General features: G+C 42.6%; 1 protein-coding gene and 1 non-coding gene across 2 annotated transcripts in view; both read right to left on the bottom strand.

The window, feature by feature from the left end:
• ERCC6L (ERCC excision repair 6 like, spindle assembly checkpoint helicase) overlaps positions 1–25,978 on the bottom strand; it is a 31,355-nt gene extending 5,377 nt beyond the window's left edge. The window contains exon 1 of the mRNA XM_005700652.3: positions 25,872–25,978. Coding sequence (XP_005700709.2) covers positions 25,872–25,939 — 68 coding nt within the window. The 5' untranslated portion in view covers positions 25,940–25,978. The remainder of the gene's footprint in view (positions 1–25,871) is intronic.
• On the bottom strand, positions 11,796–11,868 carry TRNAW-CCA. The gene has a single exon. It is a non-coding gene; the product is annotated as a tRNA-Trp (tRNA).
• Positions 25,979–27,130: the final 1,152 nt, after the last annotated feature.

Below are 27,130 nucleotides of genomic sequence, written 5' to 3'. Positions count from 1 at the left end.
AAAAAATAAATTGGGCTTCATAAAAGCTAAAAACATTTGTGCTTCAAAGGATGCCATGAAGAAAGTGAAAAGACAACCCAAGGAATGAGAGAAAATACTTGCAAATCTTGTACCTGATAAAGGATCTGTACCTAGAATATATAAAGAACTCTTACAACTTAATAATTAAAAGACAAAGAGGGACTTCCATGGTGGTCCAGTGATTAGGACTCAACACTTTCACTGCCATGGCCCTGGGTTCAATCCCTCATCAGGGAACTAAGATCTCACCCCCCCCCAAAAAAAAAGACAAGTAACCCAATTAAAATGGACAAAGTATCTGACTATTTCTCCAAAGAAGATATACAAATAGCTTACAACCACATGAAAAGATGCTCAACATTATTAGTCATCGGGGAAAATGCAAACCAAAACCACAATAACACTTCATGCCCATTAGGATGACTAGAATCAAAAAGAGAAAATACCAAGTGTTGACAGCAACACGAAAAAGTGGAAAAATTGAAACTCTATAACACTGCTGGTAGGAATGTAAAATGGAGTTGATGCTTCAGAAATTAGTCCATCAGTTCCTTAAAAAGGTACACATAGAGTTACCATGTAATTTAGGAATTCTACTCCCAGGTATATACCCAAGAGAAATGAAAACATTTGGTCACAGAAAATCTTGCACATGAATATTCACAGCAGTATTATATTATTCACTAAACCAAAAGGGGAAATAACACAAATGTCCATCAAATGATGATATACCAGATAAAAAGGTGATATACCCATACAAGGGAATATTATGCAGCCATAAAAAGGAATGAAATAATGCTACAGCATGAATGAGTCTTTAAAATATTTTGCTACATGAAATAATAAGCCAATCACTCACTGATACAGAGAACAAATTAGTGGTTACCATTGGGGAGAGGAATGGGGGTCATGGCGGGCAACATAGGGGTAAGGGATTAAGAGGTACTATCAAGTATAAAATAAGCTACAAGGGTATACTATACAACACAGGAAATATATCATACACCTGTAACTTATATAATATTGTACATTAACTGTACATAAAAAAGCCAGTCACAAAAGGGCATATATTTTATCATTCTATTTATATGAAATGTCCAGGTTAGGCAAATTCACAGAGAAAGTAGATTAGTGGTTGCCAGGGGCTGGCGGCTGGGGCATTCATGGACTGGAGAGGGCATGATGGCTGAAAGGTAAGGAATTTCTTTTAAGGGTGATGAAAATGTTCATGTTTGGGATCGCATGTACACCCGTGGTGGATTCATGTCAATGTATGGCAAAACCAATACAGTATTATAAAGTAAAATAAAGTAAAAATAAAAAGTTAAAAAAAAAACTGTGGTGATGGGGTGCACAACTCTGTGAACATACTAAAAATTATTAAACTGTACTCTTTTACGGTTTGAGAATGGAATGGTACATCAACAAATCTGCTAACAACAACAAAATCTTCAGTGGCTTCCTATGGCCTAAGAATGAAGTTTAAGCTCTGTAGCCTGGCATTCCAGGCCCTGACTGATACAGCCAGGAAATGCTGATCTCTCTGCCTTAACTTCTGCCACTTCCTGCCTCAAACATTTTCTTTTAACCCCTTATGTCCATCATACTACTTTGTCCTCTAAAGCTTAGCCTCACACTACCTTCCTCTTCTGGACTATACTCTTCTCCAAGCTGACCTCACTTATTCTTTAAGACACTGTTTCTCAATGTTCTGCACAATCTCCTGGCTGCTGCTGCTGCTAAGTCGCTTCAGTCGTGTCTGACTCTGTGCGACCCCACAGACGGCAGCCCACCAGGCTCAGCCATACCTGGGATTCTCCAGGCAAGAACACTGGAGTGGGTTGCCATTTCCTTCTCCAATGCATGAAAGTGAAAAGTGAAAGTGAAGTCGCTCAGTTGTGTCTGACTCTTCACAACCCCATGGACTGCAGCCTACCAGGCTCCTCCACCCATGGGATTTTCCAGGCAAGAGTACTGGAGTGGGTTGCCATTGCCTTCTCCACAATCTCCTGGAAGGCTTGTTAAAACACAGATTGCTAGACCCCAACATCAGATTTTCTGATTCTGTAGTTAGGCCCAAGAATTTGCAGTTCTACAAAGCTGCTTTAAGATCAGGCCTCACCTGTGGTTCCTCTAGGATGCCTTTCATCCCTACCCTCCCCCATCAGTTGTTCCACCTCAATATTCCCCTATATGTTCATCTCTATCAGTACATTTAACACACTGTATTAAAATCACCATGAAACAATCTAGCTGTATTACAAATGTATGAAACAACCTCACTGAAGAGGTTGGAGGGAAAATGTGCTGACCTAAGTAACCTAGGAAATGAATGAAGTCTGTAAGAGTAAAACCAAAAGAAACATAAGCATGTACTCTAGTGGATACAGTTGTTTCCCATGGGGGTATGAGGTCAAAGTTCTGAAATGCATGTATGCTAGAGTTAAAGAATTAAGTACATGGATGGCAGATAATGGGAGCCATGTTTCTCACTGTTGGAATGGGAGTTTACAGACTGGTTAAGAGAAGGGTACAATGATCCAGGCGGTAATGGATCAGAATTAGAAACATCACTATAAACCTATGTTCAACATAAATACAGATCAGTTCAGTTCAGTCGCTCAGTCGTGTCCAACTCTTTGTGACCCCACAGACTACAGCACGCCAGGCTTCCCTGTCCACCACCAACCCCCAAAGCTTGCTCAAACTCATGTCCAAGTCGGTGATGCCATCTAGATAGAAAAACACAGATAGTTACAGCTAAAAATATTTACAGATGTGGATATACGTGGGTTAGTATATATATATACATACACACACATATTTCCTCGCTCTATCAGCTAAGAGGGCCTAGAAGCAAGGAAACCCCAGCAGTAACAAGCACATCAAGCACCCAGATCTTGATTTCTAGTACCATTTGCCAATAAAAGGACCAGACCTCCTTGGAAAAATGGCATTCTAGGGTTATGGCAAGAAATCTATAAGATGAGCCTGGAGCATGCTGTATTGTCAGAAAGTAAGGAAGTGGTCAAATACAAACAACATCCCACAATGATAGGAGTATGTCAGAGACACAAGTGCCAAATGAAAGAGCTCCCAATGGTCAAAGCCAGAACAATTTGAGCAATATAATAAAGCAGTATTGGGTTATAACTCAAAGTATAAAATAAATATTCATGAGTCCACAGATATATTAGCCCAATATAAATGAGTGAATAAGTATAGGAAATGAGGCAAATCTCCTGTGCAGAAGAATTTCAAATAATTTATACAGATACTCTACCCTCAGGAAAATGAAGCATAATTCCTAATCCTTAACTGTGTAGTACACATAGTAACATCCTTCCAAAGAGTACAGTATGGAAAAGTGCAGTACAGAAAAGAGTACCTTTAAAGTGAAGAAACTGGGAATTTCCTGGTGGGCCAGTGGTTAGGACTCCGTGCTTCCACTGCAGGGGGCACGGGTTTGGTCCCTGGTCGGACAACTAAGATACCACAAACCATGTGGTGTGGCCAAAAACAAAACAAAAATAAAATGAATAATCTGGCAAACAGTACCTCAGCCAGGTGACTACAGTCAACATCAACAGTGATAAGTCATGTGGGTAATATGTACCCTTTTTTGGTTTCCCTGATAGCTTAGTTGGTAAAGAATCCGCCTGCAATGCAGGACACCCTGGTTCGATTCCTGGGTCAGGAAGATCTGCTGGAGAAGGGATAGGCTACACACTCCAGTATTCTTGGGCTTCCCTTGTGGCTCAGCTGGTAAAGAATCTGCCTGCAATGCGGGAGACCTGGGTTTGATCCCTGGGTTGGGAAGATCCCCTGGAGAAGGGAAGGGCTACCCACTCCAGTATTCTGGCCTGGAGAATTCCATGTACTGTAGAGTCCAAGGGGTCGCAAAGAGTCAGACACGACTAAGTGACTTGTACTTTCACTTTGACATGATTTAATGAAAAGGGTAATTTACCTCTGTAGTCTCCCCACCCCCACCCCAAAACCAAAAGCCCCAGTCTAAACATAAGAAAGTACACTGACAAATCCCAACTAGGGGAACAGTATACAAACTGCCTGATCAGTACTCCTCAAAATGGTCAAGGTCATCAAAAATACTGGCAAGTCTAAGAAACTGTCACAGGCAAGAAGAACCTAAAGAGACAGATGACAAAACGTAATGTGGTGTCCTAGACAGGATACAAAAAGGATATTAGGCAAAACCTAAGGAAATTCAAATAAGTATGGATTTACTGAGTAATAATGTATCAGTATTAGTTTATTATAATGTACCACACAAATGTAAGATGTTAAGAATACAGGAAACTAGGTTTCGGATATATGGGAACTCTCTGTATTATCTTTGTGATATACTTGTAAATCCAAAACTACTCAGAATTAAAAGTTTTTTTTAAAAAAAGAAAAAAAAATTCCATTTGTGGACTTGCCTGTTGGTGTGGTGGATAAGAATCCACCTACCAATGCAGGGGACATGGGTTCAATCCCTCATTCAGGAAGAGCCCACATGACATGGAGCAAATAAGCCTGAATACCACAACTACTGAAGCTGAAGCTTCAATACTTTGGTCACCTGATGCAAAGAGCTGACACATTAGAAAAGATCCTGATGCGGGGAAAGACTGAGGGAGAAAGTGGAGAAGGGGACGACAGAGGATGAGATGGTTGTATGGCATCACTGACTCAATGGACATGAGTTTGAGCAAGCTCTGGGGGATGGTGAAGGACAGGGAAACCTGGGAGCAGAGAGGAGGTGGGGAGGAGGAAGAGAGGGCTGGGCAGGATCAATTCATTCTCCCTAGGAGAACATAGGGAGCAATTTCCAGGCTGGGAACAACAGGGAGGGAACACATTTCTGCCCATCAACAGAATCTGGATTAAAGATTTACTGAGCATGGCCCTGCCCATCAGAACAAGACCCAGTTTCCCCCACAGTCAGTCTCTCTCATCAGGAAGATTCCATAAGCTTCTTATCCTTATCCCTCAGAGGGAAAATGAAAGTGATGTTGCTCAGTCATGTCCCACTCTTTGCGATCCCGTGGACTATAGCCTACCAGACTCCTCTGTCCATGGAATTCTCCAGGCAAGAATACTGGAGTGGGTTGCCATTTCCTTCTCCAGGGGATCTTCCCAACCTAGGGATCGAACATGGGTCTCCCGCATTGCAGGCAGATGCTTTACCCTCTGAGCCACCAGGGAAGTATCCTTTAGGGGGAAGACAGAATGAAAGCCACAATCACAGAAAACTAATCAAACTGATCACATGGACAACAGCCTCATCTAACTCAATGAAACTATGAGCCAGGCCGTGTAGGGCCAACCCAAGACAGACAAGTCATGGTGGAGAGTTCTGACAGAATGTGGTCCACTGGAGAAGGGAATGGCAAAGCACTTCAGTATTCTTGCCTTGAAAACCCCATGAACAGCATGAAAAGGCAAAAAGATAGGACACTGAAAGATGAACTCCCCAGGCTGGTAGGTGCCCAATATGCTATGGAGAAGAGTGGAGAAATAACTCCAGAAAGAATGAAGAGACAGAGCCAAAGCAAAAACAACACCCAGTTGTGGATGTGACTCGTGATGGAAGTAAAGTCTGATAGTGTAAAGAACAATACTGCATAGGAACCTGGAATGTTAGGTCCATGAATCAAGGTAAATTGGAAGTGGTCAAACAAGAGACGACAAGAGTGAACATCGACATTTTAGCAAACAGTGAACTAAAATGGACTGGAATGGGTGAATTTAACTAAGATGACCATTATATCTACTACTGTAGGCAAGAATCCCTTAGGGAAATGGAGTAGCCCTCATAGTCAACAAGAGTCCGAAATGCAGTATTCGGGTGCAATCTCAAAAACAATGATCTCTGTTAGTTTCCAAGGCAAGCCATTCAATATCACAGTAATCCAAGTCTATGCCCTGACCAGTAATGCTGAAGAAGCTGAAGTTGAATGGTTATATGAAGAACTACAGGACCTTCCAGAACTAACAACCAAAAAAGATGTCCTTTTATCACAGGGGACTAGAATGCAAAAGTAGGAAGTCAACAGTTACCTGGCTGCTGCTGCTAAGTCGCTTCAGTCGTGTCTGACTCTGTGTGACCCCACAGACAGCAGCACAACAGGCTCCGCCATCCCTGGGATTCTCCAGGCAAGAACACTGGAGTGGGTTACCATTTCCTTTTCCAATGCATGAAAGTGAAAAGTGAAAGTGAAGTCGCTCATTCGTGTCTGACTCTTTCAGACCGCATGGACTGCAGCCCACCAGGCTCCTCCGTCTATGGGATTTTCCAGACAAGAGTACTGGAGTGGGGTGCCATTGCCTTCTCCCAGAGATACCTGGAGTAACAGGCAAATTTGGCCTTGGAGTACAGAATGAAGCACGGCAAAGGATAACAGAGTTTTGCCAAGAGAAAGCACTGGTCATAGCAAACACCCTCTTCCAACAACACAAGAGAAGACTCTACACATGGACATCACCAGATGGCCAACAGCGAAATCAGACTGATTATATTCTTTGTAGCCAAAGATGGAGAAGCTCTATACAGTGAACAAAAACAAGACCAGGAGCTAACTGTGGCTCTGATCATGAGCTCCTTATTGCAAAATTCAGACTTAAATTGAAGAAAGTGGGGAAAACCACTAGACCATTCAGGTATGACCTAAATCAAATCCCTTATGATTATACAGTAGAAGTGATAGATAGATTCAAGGGATTAGATCTGATAGATGGAGTGCCTGAAGAACTATGGATGGAGGTTCGTGACATTGTACAGGAGGCAGTGATCAAGACCATCCCCCCAAAAAAGAGATGTGAAAAGGCAAAATGGTTATCTGAGGAGGCCTTACAAATAGCTGAGAAAAGAATAGAAGCTAAAGGCAAAGGAGAAAATTAAACATGTAACCATTTGAATGCAGACTTCCAAAGAATAGCAAGGAGAGATAAGAAAGCCCTCCTCCATGATCAATGAAAAGAAACAGGAAAACAACAGAATGGGAAAGACTAGAGATCTCTTCAAGAAAATTAGAGATACCAAGGGAACATTTCATGCAAAGATGGGTACAATAAAAGACAGAAATGATATGGACCTAACAGAAGCAGAAGATATTAAGAAGAGGTAGCAAGAATACACAGAAGAACTATACAAAAAAGATCTTAATGACCCAGATTATCACAATGGTGTGATCACTCACCTAGAGCCAAACATCCTGCAATGTGAAGTCAAGTGGGCCTTAGGAAACATCACTACAAACAAAGCTAGTGGAGGTGATGGAATTCGAGTTGAGCTATTTCAAATCCTAAAAGATGATGCTGTGAAAGTGCTTCACTCAACATGCCAGGAAATTTGGAAAACTCAGCAGTGGCCACAGGACTGGAAAAGGTCAGTTGTCATTCCAGTTCCACAGAAAGGCAATGACAAAGAATGCTCAAACTACTGCACCATTGCACTCATCTCACATGCTAGCAAAGTAATGCTCAAAATTCTCCAAGTCAGGCTTCAACAGTACATGAACCATGAACTTTCAAATGTTCAAGCTGGATTTTAAAAAGGCAGAGGAACCAGAGATCAAATTGCCAACATCCAATGGATCATTGAAAAAGCAAGAGAGCTCCAGAAAAACATCTACTTCTGCTTTATTGACTATGCCAAAGCCTTTGACCATGTGGATCACAACAAACTGTGGAACATTCTTCAAGAGATGGGAATACCAGACTACCTTACCTGCCTCCTGAGAAATCTGTATGCAGGTCAAGAAGCAATTAGAACTGGACATGGAAACACAGAGTGGTTCCAAATTGGGAAAGGAGTATGTCAAGTCTATATACTGTCACCCTGTTTATTTAACTTATATGCAGAGTCCATCATGCAAAATGCCGGGCTGGATGAAGCACAAGTTGGAATCAAGATTGCTGGGAGAAATATCAATAACCTCAGACACGCATATGACACCACCCTTATGGCAGAAAGTGAAGAGGAACTAAAAAGCCTCTTGATGAAAGTGAAACAGGAGAGTGAAAAAGTTGGCTTAAAACTCAACATTTAAAAAACTATGATCATGGCATCTGGTCACACTATTCATGGCAAATAGATGGGGAAACAGTGAGAGACTTTTGGGGGGCTCCAAAATCACTGCAGATGATAACTGCAGCCATGAAATTAAAAATGCTTACTCTTGGAAGAAAAGCTATGACCAACCTAGACAGCATATTAAAAAGAAGAGATATTACTTTGCAAACAAAGGTCCATCTAGTCAAAACTATGGTTTTTCTAGTAGTCATGTATGGATGTGAGAGTGGGACTATAAAAAAAAGCTGAGCACCGAAGAATTGGTGCTTTTGAACTGTGGTGTTGGAGAAGACTCTTGAGAGTCCCTTTGACTGCAAGGAGATCCAACCAGTCAATCCTAAAGGAAATCAGTCCTGAAAAATCACTGGAACAACTGATGCTGAAGCTGAAACTCCAATACTTTGGCAATCTGATAAGAAGAACTGACTCATTGGAAAAGACCCTGATGCTGGGAAAGACTGAAGGCAGGAAGAGAAGGGGACAATAAAGGATGAAACGGCTGGATGGCATAACTAACTCGATGGACATGAGTTTGAGCAAGCTTCAGAAGTTGGTGAGGAACAGGGAGGCCTGGCGTGCTGCAGTCCATTGTGTTGCAAAGTCAGGCATGACTGAGTGACTGAACTCAGGGAAGCCTGGCGTGCTTGCATTCCATGGGGTCGCAAAGAGTCAGGCATGACTGAGTGACTGAACAACCACAACTACTGGAGCCTGCGCACTCTAGGGCCCACAAGCTGCAACTACAGAGCCCGTGTGCCACAATTACTGAAGCCAGCATGCCTAGAGCCTGTGCTCCACATCAAGAGAAGCCAGAGCAATGAAAAGCCTGCACACCTCAACAAAGAGTAGCCCCCACTGGCTGCAACCAGAGAAAGCCTGTATGTAATAAGGAAGACCCTGTGCAGCCAAAAATATAACAAAATTTTAAATGGTGACTATCTGCCTAGACTTCTTACCACCAGCCCAAGACTCATACTTCTGGGTTCTTTCTACTCATCCTCTGAAACATCCACATTTGTCAACCTTCTGCCCGCACCACAACTGGAGTTTACAGTATTTGTTGGACAGCACCATTTTCTGGCTGGGTCAAACACCTGCTGTCAGCCAAATTACCTTCCCAGTCCCTGGAACACCCTAATTAGCAGATCTAACACTGTATCTCAGTTCTTCCCCTCCACCCTGTCTGCTCCAACAATAAAGTTAGACCTAGGACAGTATTCTTTCCCTATAATGGAACTGGGGGAAAAATGAAACCTGCTTTTATAGCACTGCTCTGGATATCTTATTGTTTACAAAACTACAACGCTTTCTGTAATACAGTTTGGTTTAGCTACTTAAACTCCAATCCTGGGCTTGGAAGGAAAACATGTCATTTTTACTACTATTGCAATCATGTGTCCATCTATAACACACTGTATCCCTAATGATCTGGAGAACTCAGCTAATAGTTTAAGGGCTCAAATATTTTTTCCAAAATTGCTCCCCTATTCTCCTTGGGCCTGGTTGGGAGAAGCCAGGACTGCTTGGGAGCCAAGAGGACAAGGGAAGAGTAACCAATTCAGCAGAAAGAACATCCTCTCCAGCAGGACAACAAGGAGAAAAAGAGTGCTAGAGTGTGGGGAGAGAGTGTCAGTTTTTATTTTCATTTACCCATTTAATAATTTCCAAAAGATATTTACATATGAAGCTCTAGTATATTAAAGAACTATTCAGATGCAAAACCATCAACCCAAAAGAGATTTTAATTTCATAGCAAGGGATAATAAAACCTTTTACATTTTAATGATTATATCACAAATTACATGCTTAGAATATGGTTCCCTTTAAGGAATGTTTTGAAGGACACATAAACTGTATACAAACAACTGCTGGAGAAAGACACAACCATTAAACACAGCCTCTACCTGCAAAGCTACCCTTTCATTGGCAGAACTGCCCAGCTACTAATTCCCTGGATCCTAAACCCACCTGAATATCTTTGCCTTAAAGTAGCCACTTAAAACCATTTCTTCCCAAAAGCACTTTCTGTTTCCCCAGATGCAAAAATCTGCCTCAATCACAGCCAACTAACATCTCAACAATCCCATCCCATCTTCCATCCTTCCATTGCTTGCCTGATCCCTCGAAAAGCATTTCATCTCCACAAAGGGAATGCCAGGCTTACATATTGCAATGTTTTCCTACCGAGAGAAACCAATTAGCTATGGTTTCTATACCATAACTATACTCTCAAAAGCTGCTGCTGCTAAGTCACTTCAGTCGTGTCCGACTCTGTGTGACCCCAGAGACGGCAGCCCACCAGGCTCCCCCATCCCTGGGATTCTCCAGGCAAGAATACTGGAGTGGGTTGCCATTTCCTTCTCCAATGCATGAAACTGAAAGTGAAAGTGAAGTCGCTCAGTCGTGTCAGACTCTTAGCGACCCCATGGACTGCAGCCCACCAGGCTCCTCCATCCATGGGATTTTCCAGGCAAGAGTACTGGAGTGGGGTGTCATTGCCTTCTCCTCCCAAAAGCTAAGCCCCACTAAATGCAGCAGTGTTTTCAAATCAGCAGCTGAAAAGACACAAGCTTAAACTGCAGAGACAAGCACTAGGTTTTCCTTAATCTGGAGGGCCCTTTGCAACATGCCCTATGCTGTTCTTCTGGAATGTGACAAGATAAGGAACTAAATGCAAAGACCCTGACCCAGTAAAACTTTATTGATGTCACATGCAAACCAACCAGAAGTTGCTCTTTTCTAACCTGACCACCAGCCACAGGGTATAGAAGCCTGGTCTTGCGAATTTCGGTCCATGTGAGTATAATTATGGCTCTCCATCCCACAAGAACTCAGTTTCCTATAACCTATAATGGAAAAAAAATCTAAAAAAGAATATATATACACACACACATATGTATATGAATCACTTTGCTGTGATTTGCTATTTAATAACACAACATTGTAATCAACTATACTTCAATACAAAAATTTTTTAAAAAGAACTCAGGAACTTCCCTGGTGATTAAGTGGTTAAGAGTCCACCTGCCAATGCAAGGGATATGGGTTCAATCCCTGATCTGGGAAAATCCCACAGGCCACGGAGCAACTGAGCCCATGGGCCACAACTATTGAAGCCCATGCACCTAGAGCCTGAGCTCTGAAAAGGAGAAGCCACTGCAGTGAGAACCCCGCACACCAAAACAACGAAGCTCTCTGTTCACCACAACTAGAGAGAGCCCCTGCACAGCAGTGAAGACCCAGCATAGCCAAGAAAAAAAAAAGAAATCAGTTCCCCTATCCTGATCCAACCCCCTGATAAGGAGCTTCTTGACACATCTCTATATCTACAGCCCCCATGTCAAGATGCATGCAGATACATCACATACAATTCTCAATCAGAATCAATAAGTCATGTGTGGCTGACATAAAAATTGCAGATGACCTGAACGCCAGTATTGGAAACTGGCCCATTAAAGCCTGGATCACAGAATTAGCTTCGGAAGATGGCTGCCTTTTGGCCTTACTTCCAGGGTGATCATTTTAATCAAAGTGGAAAATAATTTATCATAATGTTAAAGTGAAAGTGAAGTCGCTCAGTCATGTCCGACTCTTTGCGACCCCATGGACTGTAGCCTACCAGGCTTCTCCGTCCATGGGATTCTCCAGGCAAGAAGAATACTGGAGTGGGTTACCATTTCCTTCTCCAGGGGATCTCCCTGACCCAGGGATCGAACCTGGGTCTCCTGCACTGGAGGCAGACGCTTTAACCTCTGAGCCACCAGGGAAACCCATCATAACGTTAGGTAGGAAGTTAAGTGTGAGCAACAAGGGGTGACCTAGCTGAAAAGGATGCAAGCTGATCTCTAAACCCCATCCCAGACACACCCAGAAGAGCTCAAAGATATGCTACAAAAATAAACAGACTTTTCCAACTACTGCACATGCGCCCTAGGCACACAGTGGATACAAACTAACCACAGGGGCTTCCTCAAGTAACCTTAGGCAGCTAGGAGCCCATTCATAAATATTTACATGTATATACATCTGATTATAACAGACTGAATTACGGTAAGACATGCACAACAAAGCCTATTGTTATGTAACTTGCAACTGTCAATCGGCCTTGAGCATATGCCTATTTCCATTCCCTTTCTTGATTGGTGGTGGGTATAAGCCCTATTTTGCACAGGACACAACCAAAAGGAGGAGAGTGAAGTATAAATAGGGAAGCCAAGAGAGATCATCACAATGTTTACACAGGTGTAAACTGGATATAACTGAGCGACTTCACTTTGACTTTTCACTTTCATGCACTGGAGAAGGAAATGGCAACCCACTCCAGTGTTCTTGCCTGAAGAATCCCAGGGATGGGGGAGCCTGGTGGGCTGCCATCTCTGGGGTCACACAGAGTCAGACACGACTGAAGTGACTTAGCAGCACCAAGCGTTTCTTGGTATGTAAACTTTACTTCAAAAGAAAAAACCCTAAAATATTGAAATCTAGTTAATGCTATAGGACTTCCCTGGTGGTCCAATGGTTAAGAATCTATCTGCCAAGGTAGCGGGCAGGGGTTCAATCCCCAGTTCAGAAAGATTCCACATGCTGCAGGGCAACTAAGTCCGTCAGTTTAGTTCAGTCGCTCAGTCGTGTCTGACTCTTTGCGACCCCATGAATCGCAGCACGCCAGGCCTCCCTGTCCATCACCAACTCCTGGAGTTCACTCAGACTCACGTCCATCGAGTCAGTGATGCCATCCAGCCATCAAATCCTCTGTCGTCCCCTTCTCCTCCTGCCCCCAATCCCTCCCAGCATCAGAGTCTTTTCCAATGAGTCAACTCTTCGCATCAGGTGGCCAAAGTACTGGAGTTTCAGCTTTAGCATCATTCCTTCCAAAGAAATCCCAGGGCTGATCTCCTTGCAGTCCAAGGGACTCTCAAGAGTCTTCTCCAACACCACACTTCAAAAGCATCAATTCTTCGGCACTCAGCCTCCTCACAGTCCAACTCTCACATCCATACATGACTACTGGAAAAACCATAGCCTTGACTAGACGGACCTTAGTTGGCAAAGTAATGTCTCTGCTTTTTAATATGCTATCTAGGCTGCTCATAACTTTTCTTCCAAGGAGTAAGCGTCTTTTAATTTCATGGCTGCAATCACCATCTGCAGTGATTTGGGAGCCCAAAAAAATAAAGTCTGACACTGTTTCTACTGTTTCCCCATCTATTTCCCATGAAGTGATGGGACCAGATGCCATGATCTTCGTTTTCTGAATGCTGAGCTTTAAGCCAACTTTTTCACTCTCCTCTTTTACTTTCATCAAGACTATAACTATTGAGTCCTCGTGCCCTAGAGCCCATGCTTCACAACAGGAGAAGCCACCACAATAAGCCCACACGTTGCAAATAGAGAGTAGCCCCTCCCTGCAACTAGAGAAAGACCGAGCCCAGCAACAAAGACCCAGAGCAGCCAAAAATAATACATAAATTTTTAAAAATAAAAATAGTTAATGGTATTATGCTGAAGTAGGAGGAAATATCCTGATGTCTACAAGTTACTTTGAAATGCATCCAAAAAATAAGATGAATTGGTATAATAGATATGTGATAAAATAAGTACAGTGAAATATTAATAATAGAATCTGGGTAGTGGGTCAAAAAAAAAGAAGGGGGCCACTTTGCCCATAGGCTGCTGCCTCTCAGTTCAAAGGCTCACAAAACGGAGACATAATACACGACAATGTGGCTTCTCACCTAAGCACCCTAATGCAGCTGTTTTCACAGGGTACCAACAACCTCCATACTGCCAAATCAAATGGTTATTTCTTGGTCTTTCTTGACCTTTGTGCTGCATTTAAAGCCACTGACCACCATCTCCTTCATCAAGTTTTCCCTTCTCCTTGGGTATAGTGGTATACAACACTTTCTCCTGGATTTCTTCTTACCTCTCTAATCATTCCTTCTCAGTCTTGAGTCTTGAATTCCTTCCCCTCTGCCCATCCTCATATAGACGTTGGTATTTCCGAGGATCTTTGTGTTGTCATTGCCCTTCTGACTCTATGTACTTTCCTCCAGAAGATTTTATCCACAGCAGTGGCTTCCTATTGGATCGAACAGTATCCCCCCAAATTTCACGTTGACCTGGAATGTATGAATTACCTTACTTGGGAAAATAGGGTATTGGCAGATGTAATCAAGTTAAGATGCAGTCACCCTGGATTAAGGTGGGTCTTAATCCAACATGACTATTGTCCTTATAAGAGGTATATTGCACACAGAGAGACAAAGTGGAGAATGCCATGTGAAGACAGATGCAGAGAACGGAGTGATGCTTCTACATGCCAAGGAATTCCAAGGATCATCAGCACCACCAGAAGCTAAAAGCAGCACAGAACAGATTCTCTCTCACAGCCTCCAAAAAGACACTAACCCTGCTGACACCTTGATTTCAGACTTCTGGCCTCTGGAACTATGAAAGAATAAATTTCTGGAGAATTTTTTTTTGTGGTGAAATCTATGTAAGATGAAATTTGCCATTTTAACCATTTTAATTGTACTTCAATAGCATTAATTACATTCATCATGTTGTAAAACTATCACCACTATCTATTTCTAAAACTTTTGCATCATCCCAAGCAGAAACTCTCTCCATTCCCTCCTGCCCAGCCCCTAATAATCTCTATTCTACTTTCTGTCTCTATGTGAATTTGCCTATTCTAGGTATCTTATACAAGTGGAATCACACAATATTGGTCCTTTTGTTCTTGGCTTATTTCACTTAGCATAATGTTTTCAAGGTTCATCCATATTGTAACATCTATCACAAGTTTACTCATTTTCAAGTGTGAATACTCCACTGCATGGAAACCTATTTTATCCATTTATCAGTGGACACCTGGACTGTTTCCACCTTTCAGCTCTTATAAATACTGCTGCAATGAACACTGGTACACAAGTATATGTTTGGGCCCCTGTTTTCAATTCTATTGGGTATACCCCTAAGAGTGGAACTGCTGGGTCACATCAAAATTCTATGTTTAACTTTTTGAGGAACTGCCATTTGTTCAAGAGGATGGGTGTGGGAAGGTGGGAAGTAGAGCAGTCTGGAAAAGATACAATAATTTGGCTAAGAGAAGGGACAGAACAACTGACCCAGGCCCAGATATCCCCATTTTATAACATAAGGAAAGTGAGACTCAGCATATCATGGTCAAATGAATTGTCTGAAGTTACCCAGCTAGCAAAGCAAGTGGTAGAGCTAGAATTTTGACTGAAGCCTGAAAAAGCCAAAGCCACTGCTCTATCTTTCTACCTTGCCTCCATGTTATATTTTTCCCAGACAAGGAAAAGGTCCAAAGATCTGCTACCATCTACCATCAAGGTCCAAAGATCTGCTTTCACTCCTCCAACTTTCACCATATTCCAGCAATCCTAAACTCCTACCCTGCCCTGAAGGGGCCATGCTTCCTCTTGCTTCTAAATCTTTACACATAAAACTGTCTAGTATGCCGTGTATGTCTAGTATGCCATCAGCTTTTTCCCCACTGCTTAATTCCCACTAATCTTTAAAAGTCAGTGTTTTTTTAAGAAGGCTTCTCTGACAACTTCCCCCTTCACACACACACACACACACACACACACACACACACACACACACACACACAATCTGGATTGGAGACATATCTTGTGTTTTTTTATCTATCATATGAAATTTTCCATGTCATCTTATGAAACTGGTGGCTCAGACAGTAAAGAATCCGCCTACAATGCTCGAGACCTGGGTTCAATCCCTAGGTTGGGAAGGTCCTCTGAAGAAGGGATAGGCTACCACTCCAGTATTCTTGCCTGGAGAATTCCATGGACAGAGGAGCCTGGCAGGCTACAGTCCATGGCATTGCAAAGAGTTGGACGCAATTGAGCGACTCTCTCTCTCTCTCTCTCACACACACACACACATGATTATAAGGACATGTATGTCTTTCACCACTGCATTCTAAGCAACCAGCAGAGTGAGCTGGTCCACATGAGGCATTTGGTCTATGTTCACCAAAGGTATGCAATGGTGAGATCAAGATACTCAAAAAGTTAAACAACTTTCAGATACAGTGGGCAGTCTATTGTCTTTCCAGGAGTTTGCAACTCTCCAAAAACTTCACTAGCAGACTATAACCTGACTGACCATCTAAGACCTGGATGTTTGAAAACCACTGCCTTCAAGACAGGATATAAAGCAGAATTCAGAGACAGTCACTTCAACATTAACACAATTAAAATGCTTTTATAAGCAGCCTTATTTAAAAACAGCCTTGTTCAGGTAGCTGAAACCTCAGGCTACTAGAGATCTTAATGGAGGAACTTGAGCTTAGCTATAAGGTCCAGCAGAAGCTTAGATCCTGAGACACAATTGCTTCTGAATTAGCACAGGTTTTTCCAGTAGTCATGTATGGATGTGAGAGTTGGACTATAAAGAAAGCTGAGCACCGAAGAATTGATGCTTTTGAACTGTGGTGTTGGAGAAGACTCTTGAGAGTCCCTTGGACTGCAAGGAGATCCAACCAGTGCATCCTAAAGGAAATCAGTCCTGTTCATTGGAAGGACTGATGCTGAAGCTGAAACTCCAATACTTTAGCCACCTGATGCGAAGAACTGACTCACTGGAAAAGACCCTCATTGGAAAAGATCGAAGGTGGGAGGAGAAGGGGACGACAGAGGATGGGATGATTGGATGGCATCACTGACGCAATGGACATGAGTGTGAGTAGGTTCTGGGAGTTGGTGATGGGCAGGGAAGCCTGGCGTGCTGTAGTCCATGGGGTTGCAAGGGGTCAGACACGACTGAGCGACACCTGAACTAGCACAGGTAGCACAGAGGCAGCAATCCCCAGTAAGCTGTCTCTCAGAATATTCCCCTATGATAATCACCCAATGTATACGGGTTCTCCACTGGTGAAACTGTAACCACTGTCTTTGGAGGATATTTGACCAACCAAAGTAAGCTACGGAACATTCACTTCATCAAATTTGTATTAAGCATTTGCTGTGCTGTGCTTAGTTGCTCTGTCATGTCTGACTCTTTGCAACCCCATGGACTGTAGTCCATCAGGCTCCATGGGATTCTCCAGGCAAGAATACTGGAGTGGGTGGCGATGTCCTCCTCCAGGGGATCTTCCCAACCAAGAGATCGAAACCAGGTCTTCTGCACTGCAGGCAGATTCTTATCATATGTCAAACGTTGTGCTAAACACTGGAGATACAGCTAAGAACAAAACAGGTCTCTGCCTTCATGCAGCTCATGGTACACGAGACTGACATCTATCAAAGAATCACGTAAGTAGCTACAAACTGTTGTAATGGCTGTGAAGGAAAAGTATAGAGGGTTATTAAAGCATATAAGAGAGGGGCTCAGGGATGAAGAGCAGTGGGCCTCAAACCTTACAGAATTCTATTTTAACTCGTCAGGTTTGGTCCTTGCTGAATACACCCAACGTATAGAGGTCATAAAGCAAAGACCTATAGGGACAAGGCAAGTAACAGAGGTGTGAAGCTGCTATATTGAAAGCAACACTGAGGAATATGCCCCATGTAAAGGAGACAAGCTGTAATTCATCTTTGGATGGTAATTCCAACACAGGCATAAGAGCCCAGAGTTCTCAGGGCTTGGTGTGGCAGCCCTGCCGCATGTTGGGACCGGGGTCTAATATGGAAAGCCGATCATTCTGGGACACAGGGTGCCGCCCCTCGCCCATCACACACAAGCTCCTGTGGAAACTGGTGTTAAACCATTCATAGAGGACCTGCCTCCAGGTCTGGCTTTCATACACAGCAGAGCAGCTACCTCCCTGCAATCTATTGAAACTAAGCCTTCCAAGGGTTTGTAAAAATAAAACAAACCAAAGGGAAAATGAGAAATTAGTTTAAAAAAAAAAAGTAGTAAACTAAGATTTAAAAATTAAAAATTTATTTTAAAAAAATAGAAAAAAAGTTAAAAAAAAAAGTCCAGATTTGCCAAGATTTTCTGATGGTTGAAAGACAGTTGGAAATTCTGATTTTTATGTGAATTCTCCTGATTTTTAAATAGTAACTAATGCATACATGTTTAAAACATTGGGTCGGACAAATAAAATTTATCTGTGAATGTGGCTCATGGACTGCCAGTTCATGACTCCTGGTTTATCTTAGAAAGAAAAAGTACCATCAACTCTGGCTGTATCCCTTCTCCAAGTGCTTTCCCCCACCCCTACCCCAAAATGGTAAGCCTAGGGCTCTGAGGATAAGACCCTACACAAGCTTTTCACATTGTCCATATATGTACTCTGTTTCCCTCTATTACTTAAAACAGTGTAAGGCTTTCTGTAGTATTTATCTGTGTCACTGGCTTGGGAATCTAGACAAGAACTATCTGGACCAAACCAAATGGACCAAAAGAGATCCAAGGTTCTTAGTGCTCTTTCAGGTCCTCTGAACCCTGTCAGAAAGAGAATATAAGGAGGCAAGATGAGCAAGGCCTGTTTCAAAGGCAGACAGGGATCTGCCACCCTCTTTGTAACTTAAGACCTAACAATTTTGGTTGAACTGGACAAATACCTTCTACCAGAAAAAACAGGAAGATAGCATCTCTTACATGTTAACAACATGCCATCAGAAAGCAGATGAATCTGCTAATGACTCCAGAAAAAGCAGCTAATTCATAATTATGCCAAAACCAAAATTCTCTCTTTTTTTTGACATAGAGGATATGCTTTGGCATTCAGATAGATTATACCAACTAATGCTCTTCAGCAGGAAAAAGTTTCATTATTCAGGGGAGCATTTCGTGGTTAACATCCTGACTGGCCCTTTGGGATAAAGTCTAACTAAAAATGAAAAATTCTCCAGGAACAATATTAAGTTCTTTTATGGTAGAAAAGAACTTTGGTACCTCCAGCCCTCGATATTTCAGCCCAAGGTTATTTGGTTAACTACGGCACTGGAGCACAAAACTCTGGGGCTTCAAGCAAGCAATTAACCCAGAATCTGAACAAACCTAGGGTTGTTTTGGAAAAAGTCCTAAACCCTCAAGTGTGCCTTCAGTTAACCTTCAGGCCACCTCAGTGTGCAAACAGGTAAGACTTTCCATTAAGACAAGAATACAAATCTAAAAACAAACTATGACCTAGGTAGTAATTATAATGATAATTCATTAAATTGAATATTTACATTTTCTTATATATGTCTTATGTCTTATATTTCAGAAGAAAAATGTTAAAAACTATTATCTTGCCCACCTTAGTAGCCAAAGGATAAGATCACCAGAAGAGGGTAGATGTGAAAGCTTGCTGAACAGATCAAAAAAAAAAAAAAAAAAAACAAACACTATAGCAACCATAATCCCCTCAGTTCAGTTCAGTCGCTCAGTCGTGTCCGACTCTTTGCGACCCCATGAATCGCAGCACGCCAGGCCTCCCTGTCCATCACCAACTCCTGGAGTTCACTCAGACTCACGTCCATCGAGTCAGTGATGCCATCCAGCCATCTCATCCTCTGTCGTCCCCTTCTCCTCCTGCCCCCATTCCCTCCCAGCATCAGAGTCTTTTCCAATGAGTCAGCTCTTCGCATGAGGTGGCCAAAGTACTGGAGCTTCAGCTTTAGCATCATTGCTTCCAAAGAAATCCCAGGGCTGATCTCCTTCAGAATGGACTGGTTGGATCTCCTTGCAGTCCAAGGGACTCTCAAGAGTCTTCTCCAACACCACACTTCAAAAGCATCAATTCTTCGGCGCTCTGCCTTCTTCACAGTCCAACTCTCACATCCATACATGACCACAGGAAAAACCATAGCCTTGACTAGACCCCTATACCTAGTAAATATCTGAAGTATGGGTACTTTAGCTATTCTTGCCTGGGAAAACCATAGCCTTGACTAGACGGACCTTAGTTGGCAAAGTAATGTCTCTGCTTTTGAATATGCTGTCTAGGTTGGTCATAACTTTTCTTCCAAGGAGTAAGCGTCTTTTAATTTCATGGCTGCAGTCACCATCTGCAGTGATTTTGGAGCCCCAAAAAATAAAGTCTGACACTGTTTCCACTGTTTCCCCATCTATTTCCCAGGAAGTGATGGGACCGGATGCCATGATCTTCGTTTTCTGAATGTTGAGCTTTAAGCCAACTTTTTCACTCTCCTCTTTCACTTTTATCAAGAGGCTTTTTAGTTCCTCTTGACTTTCTGCCATAAGGGTGGTGTCATCTGCATATCTGAGGTTATTGATATTTCTCCTGGAAATCTTGATTCCAGCTTGTGTTTCTTCCAGTCCAGCATTTCTCATGATGTACTCTGCATATAAGTTAAATAAGCAGGGTGACAATATACAGCCTTGACGCACTCCTTTTCCTATTTGGAACCAGTCTGTTGTTCCAGGTCCAGTTCTAACTGTTGCTTCCTGGCCTGCATACAGATTTCTAAAGAGGCAGATTAGGTGGTCTGGTATTCCCATCTCTTGAAGAATTTTCCACAGTTTATTGTGATCCACACAGTCAAAGGCTTTGGCATAGTCAATCAAGCAGAAATAGATGTTTTTTCTGGAACTCTCTTGCTTTTTTGATGATCCAGCAGATGTTGGCAATTTGATCTCTGGTTCCTCTGCCTTTTCTAAAACCAGCTTGAACATCAGGGAGTTCACGGTTCATGTATTGCTGAAGTCTGGCTTGGAGAATTTTGAGCATAACTTTACTAGCGTGTGAGATGAGTGCAATTGTGCGGTAGTTTGAGCATTGGCATTGCCTTTCTTTGGAATTGGAATGAAAACTGACCTTTTCCAGTCCTGTGGCCACTGCTGAGTTTTCCAAATTTGCTGGCATATTGAGGGCAGCACTTTCACAGCATCATCTTTCAGGATTTGAAATAGCTCCACTGGAATTCCATCACCTCCACTAGCTTTGTTTGTAGTGATGCTTTCTAAGGCCCACTTGACTTCACTTTCCAAGATGTCTGGCTCTAGATGAGTGATCACACCATCATGATTATCCGGGTCGTGAAGATCTTTTTTGTATAGTTCTTCAGTGTATTCTTTCCACCTCTTCTTAACATCTTCTGCTTCTGTTAGGTCCAGACCATTTCTGTCCTTTATCGAGCCCATCTTTGCATGAAATGTTCCCTTGGTATCTCTAATTTTCTTGAAGAGATCGCTAGTCTTTCCCATTCTGTTCTTTTCCTCTATTTCTTTCATTGATTACTGAAGAAGTCTTTCTTATCTCTTCTTGCTCTTCTTTGGAACTCTGCATTCAGATGCTTATATCTTTCCTTTTCTCCTTTGCTTTTTGCCTCTCTTCTTTTCACAGCTATTTGTAAGGCCTCTCCAGACAGCCATTTTGCTTTTTTGCATTTCTTTTCCATGGGGATGGTCTTGATCCCTGTCTCCTGTACAATGTCACGAACCTCATTCCATAGTTCATCAGGCACTCTATCTATCAGATCTAGACCCTTAAATCTATTTCTCACTTCCACTGTATAATCATAAGGGATTTGATTTAGGTCATACCTGAATGGTCTAGTGGTCTTAAGCTATGCTAATGTACTATGCATTTACCCCAAACTCTGTCTTCAATTCAGTTCCGCCTTTTTGGGCTCAGAACCTACTTGATAAACCAGTATGTCATACTCCAATATTGTTCCTCTGGGGGCTTCCCTGGTGGCTCAGACGGTAAAGCGTCTGTCCGCAATGCGGGAGACCCGGGTTCAATTCCTGGGTCAGGAAGATCCCCTGGAAAAGGAAATGGCAACCCACTCTAGCACTCTTGCCTGGAAAATCCCATGGATGGAGGAGCCTGATAGGCTAGTCTATGGAGTCGCAAAGAGTCGCACAGGACTGAGCAACTTCTCTAATCTATGTAAATGACACTATTTGTATGGTGTTCTGCCCTTCTTCAAGATTCAAGTTAATCCTTTTATGGCCCATGATAAACCATTTGGAGCCAAAATTATCCCAAAATACATCTTATGGGTGAGGGGCCTGGTGCCATTCTAAGTTTTGATACATTCCTTTCTTTCATTAACAGACTGCTGGTGACTATATAACATCCAGCTAAAGACTAGCAGGGGGGTACTTTTTCTGCCCCCGTCTGATGCCTATGTCAGAAGCTTTCTCTATCTCCTTTATACTTTAATAAAACTTTGTTACACAAAAGCTCTGAGCGATCAAGCCTTGTCTCTGGCCCTGGATTAAATTCTTCTCCTCCGGGGGCCAAGAATCCCAGTGTTGTAATTCAACAACAACCTTTCAAGTCCGTGGGGTCACAAGAGTCAGACACAACTTAGTGACTAAATGACAACAAAAAATGGGTGCTTTATGTTGTTACAGGAAAGAAGAGTCTAAACTCTTCAGTTCTATTCCATTGATCTCTATGTTTATACTTATATATGTAACCTGACTACCACAGCTTTGTAGTTAGTTTTGAAATCAGGTACAGTGAGTCCTCCAATTTTGTTATTTTTCAAGATCTGTCCTCTGCTTTTGACAAGTTTGATATGTCTATTACCAAGTAGAGATACAGAGTAAGTAGCTGGATACAGGAGTCTAGCATTCAGAATAGGTCAGGACTAAAGACAAAAATGTGAAAATTCACAACATAAAGACAGGATTTAGGGACTTCCCTGGTGGTCCAGTGGTTGGGAGTCTGCCTTTCAATGCAGGGGACACAGGTTCAATCCCCAGTCTGGGAAGATCCCACATGCCACAGAGAAACTAAGCACATGAGCCACAACTACTGAGCCCACATGCCACAACTACTGAAATGCCCATGCTGTAGCGTCCATGCTCCCCCAAGAGAAAAGAACAAGAGAAGCCACCACAATGAGAAGTCCATACAAGGCAATGAAGAGTAGCTCCCATCTGCCACAACTAGAGGAGGCCTGTATGTGGCAATGAAGACCCACTGCACCCAAAAATAAGTTTTTTTAAAAGATGAAATTTAAAACCAAGAACCTGAATAGGATCACCAAAGAAAGGAGTATAATTTTAAAAAATGGTATTTCAACATTAACAGAAAGAATTTCAGCTAATTAACACAGAAAGAATGGTGAAATTAGAAAACTACCACTCGTAATACCTAATGAAATAATTGATTTAGGCATTGATAATAATTATATTATTGATAACAATGATTGTCAATGGATGAAAGGCTGATGGGGAAGTGGGTATTCATAGGATGCTAAAGTATCCCTGACATATTATTTATTCATCACAAGGGGGGAAATGCAACTTTGCAAAGGAGTGATCTGCCTACGACTACCTGAACTCACTGATCAACCATAAAATTACTAAAAGTAGAAAAATCAGACAGTGTATACTTCCTGATATGTTGCAATATGAAGTACATGACCTTACCTATGAAGAATTCTTGACAAAAATACTGAATCTTAAATCTTTTTATTTTGGCTCTAAAATAGTTTTTTTAAATTTTTTATTGAGATATAATCAACAAACAGCATTGTATTAGTTTCAGGTGTACAACCTAATGACTTGATATTTATATGTACTGTGAAATGATCACCACGATAGGTCGTTACCATCTGTCACCATACATAATTATAGATTTTTGTGTGATGAGAACTTTAAAAAATTTTTAAGATTTACGCTCTTAGCAACTTTCAAACATGCACTATATATTGTGTGTGTGTGTGTGTGTGTGTGTGTGTGTGTGTGTACATACATACATATATAGTTTTCCCTAGTGGCTCAGACAGTAAAGAGTCTACCTGCAATGCAGGGGACCTGGGTTCAATCCCTGGGTTGGGAAGATCCCCTGGAGAAGGGAACGGGAACCCACTCCAGTATTCTTGCCTGGAAAATCCCATGGACAGAGGAGCCTGGCGGACCCCAATCCATGAGGTCGCAAAGAGTCAGACATTCTTTGCGACCTCAAGTCAGGAGATTGAGGGGCCCCGGTGGCCAAATGGATCTAGCATTTTGTGGAGAACTGCTCTACTCTGTCAAGTACTACTGGTAGGCAAAGGAAGAGGAGGATTATGAACTGACCATTAGATTTAGCTACATGAAAGTCACTGGTGACCTTGACCAAAGCAATGGGAGTAGAATGAAACAGAAGCAATAGTAGAAATTAAATAGAAATTAAATAGCAGAAGAAAGTGGGTGACATAGAGAAAGAGAACAGATGGGTGACAGCAAGAGAGAGTGGACAACATAGAGGACAAGCAAGTGGGTCAAAAAGAGAGTGACAGTGAGTGACATGGCAGAGAGGGTGGATCATAGATAAATAGAGGTCAGATAACTGTCAGTCATCATTTATTACATCTCAGTTCCAAATTTACCCCTCAATACCTGCTCTATGATGACAGAATTCCTTTAAGCATCTCTCCTCTACAGCCAGCACAATGCTAAGCTTTCTCAGTAAAGGATGCCTGAGGCACACTGAAGGAGGACAGGGCTCTCCTGAAGTTGCCTACTGCTGCTGCACAGTGGATGAGCAGTAACACACGGCCACTCACCCAGAACACACAGTCCTTCATCGACCTTGAAGTCTCTACCTGGCCTCGCAGTAACCTTCTTGCACCCCTCTCTCCATGGAAAGAAGCCACCTTAGTGGCTGCCTGTGCCCTGAGCCCTACCCCTTCTGTGCTCCTACACCACGGGTTTTGGAGTTTGGAATCAGCAGATGCAAGCTATTATATATAGAATGGATAAACAAGGTATATAGCACAGGGAACCATATTCAATATCCTGTGATAAACCATAATGGAAAAGAATATGAAAAAGTATACCTGAAACTATAATAACATGATGTTGTAAATCAACATGATGTTGTAAATCAACAATACTTGAATTAAAAAAAGTTTTTAAATCCTAAAAATATATATGTATAAATCAATCACTTTCCTGTATATCAGAAATTAACACATTGAAAATCAACTATACTTTAATAGAAAATAAATTAATAAAAAAGAATGGCTAAGATGGTAAATTTTATGTTTTATTTTATAACAATTTTTAAAAACATTTAAATGTTCATTCCCCCATCCTTAGCCATCTGGTGAAGGAACATTCCTTTCTCAACACCAAAGTCTCCTCTTGTGAGCCCTTCCCTCAGCCCCTGACCCTTGTAGTTGGCCATTCCCTACACATTTACCTATCTCTTTTCACCGCTAGAGTATAAGCAATCTGGGGGCAGGGACAGTGTTTTACTCCTCTGTATCCCCTAGGCCTGGAGCTTGGTAGACTGGAAAAGACCCAAGAAAAGCTTTTTTTGTGGGGGGGAATGTTAAAATTTATGTTTGTGTATTAACGCACATGCACAAAAATCGTTGGAAAAATAAAAAGGGAAAATATTTTTACTACATATAATGTGAATTTTATATCTTTAATGTTACTATATTTCAAAAAATTTTTTAACTATTTCCAAACAGAAAGGTGAGTGCTCAACCCTGACTGAAAACGATACATTAAATTATAAAAGGAAAATATTTAAATTTAGCAAGAACAATACCATAATGTATCACCACTTTTTATGTATTGAAAGAAAATGGATTTCAAAATAGTAATTTTGAAAGCTGAAGACCCAAGAAAGCCTGGATCGATTGAAGTTCTGGCTCTTCAATCGAGTTCATACGGGAGAGTTATTTGACCCGGCATCGGAGGCTCCCCAGGATTTAGAAATCTGCAGATATTCCCACACCCTCTTCGGAGGACGAGGGCGCTCGCCCTTGTCGGCACTTTGGGCCCCTGAGGGAGTCCAAGAGACCTTCATCCCCACTCCCGGCCAGGGCCGGTGAACCAGACCCGCCCACCGTCCCAAACATACCTCAGGTAACTGGCAGCCTGCTCCGGGCTTAAGGGCCCAGCTTCCGAAAAACCTCGGGACACCTCCATGACGCCTCAGAGGGTTTCCGGTATCTCGGCCGCGGATTGAATTTCCCTCGTTCCCGCCCTGCACATGCGCCGTGCGAATGGAGGCGGGGCCGGGTCAACCGTCGACGTCCCGGCGGCCAATCCGCTGTATCACGCTCTGGCGCCACCGCCTAGGCCCCGCCCATGAAGGTCGCGCGCCTGCGCATACGCTGGCTGGGTGGGTGTAGAGGCAGTCGCCAGCGCAGTGGCGCGGGCTCGATTGCGTCTTTTTGTCTTGCATTTCAGTCCAGTCCAAATCATGCTGCGGCAGATTCGTGTGTGGGTGTGGGTGTCGGTGTGATATCCTTGTGAGTGGGGTAGACTGTCTCAAAGGATCTCAGTCGTTTTAATGGCCCCTAGAAAGCTCCTCAGCGTCCCCAAATATTCTCCTTTCCCAGTTGGGCGATGTCCGACACTGAGCGTACTTTTAATTCAAACACCCTAGGAGGCATAGCGGAGAAGGCAATTGCACCCCACTCCAGGACTCTTGTCTGGAAAATCCCATGGACGGAGGAGCCTGGTGGGCTGCAGTCCATGGGGTCGCGAAGAGTCGGACACGACTGAGCGACTTTACTTTCACTTTTCACTTCCATGCTTTGGAGAAGGAAATGGCAACCCACTCCAGTATTCTTGCCTGGAGAATCCCAGGGACGGGGGAGCTTGGTGGGCTGCCGTCTATGGGGTCGCACAGAGTTGGACACGACTGAAGCGACTAGCAGCAGCAGGAGGAGGCATAGACCTCGTTGTAGGGTAAGGGAGTTAGAGAAGGCGAGGTTTCGAAAAAGGAGGAGACAGGCACTTCTTACAGGAACAATCACCTTTAATGAGGAGAGAAGGGGCAGGAGTCAGATTAGCCAGCTGCTACACTTATCCAGGAAAAGAGTAAGTATATATGTGCATGTATATGTGGAAAGTTACTGTCTTAAGGGGACCTGTTCTCCAAGGTTGTTCGGAGTAGTTATCTCTTAAACGGCTGGGGCAAGGAATTTTGGAGATCCACCAGGGGATGGACCGGCTGGGAGCTGGGCGTAATCAACCTTAATGACCATTTTTTTCTTTGGGTGAGAGAGTTCTTTGTTTTGCATAGAATGGTGGGGAGGACCTGGAGGGGAGTTTTAACTCCAGGCTATTTTGAACCGTGTAACTCCTTCACTCCTAATTTAAATTTACAGT

The sequence above is a fragment of the Capra hircus genome (assembly GCF_001704415.2).
Source record: "Capra hircus breed San Clemente chromosome X unlocalized genomic scaffold, ASM170441v1, whole genome shotgun sequence".
Classification (NCBI taxonomy): domain Eukaryota; kingdom Metazoa; phylum Chordata; class Mammalia; order Artiodactyla; family Bovidae; genus Capra; species Capra hircus.
Note: the sequence above shows the minus strand (reverse complement) of the source record. Positions and strands in the feature narration are given on the sequence as shown.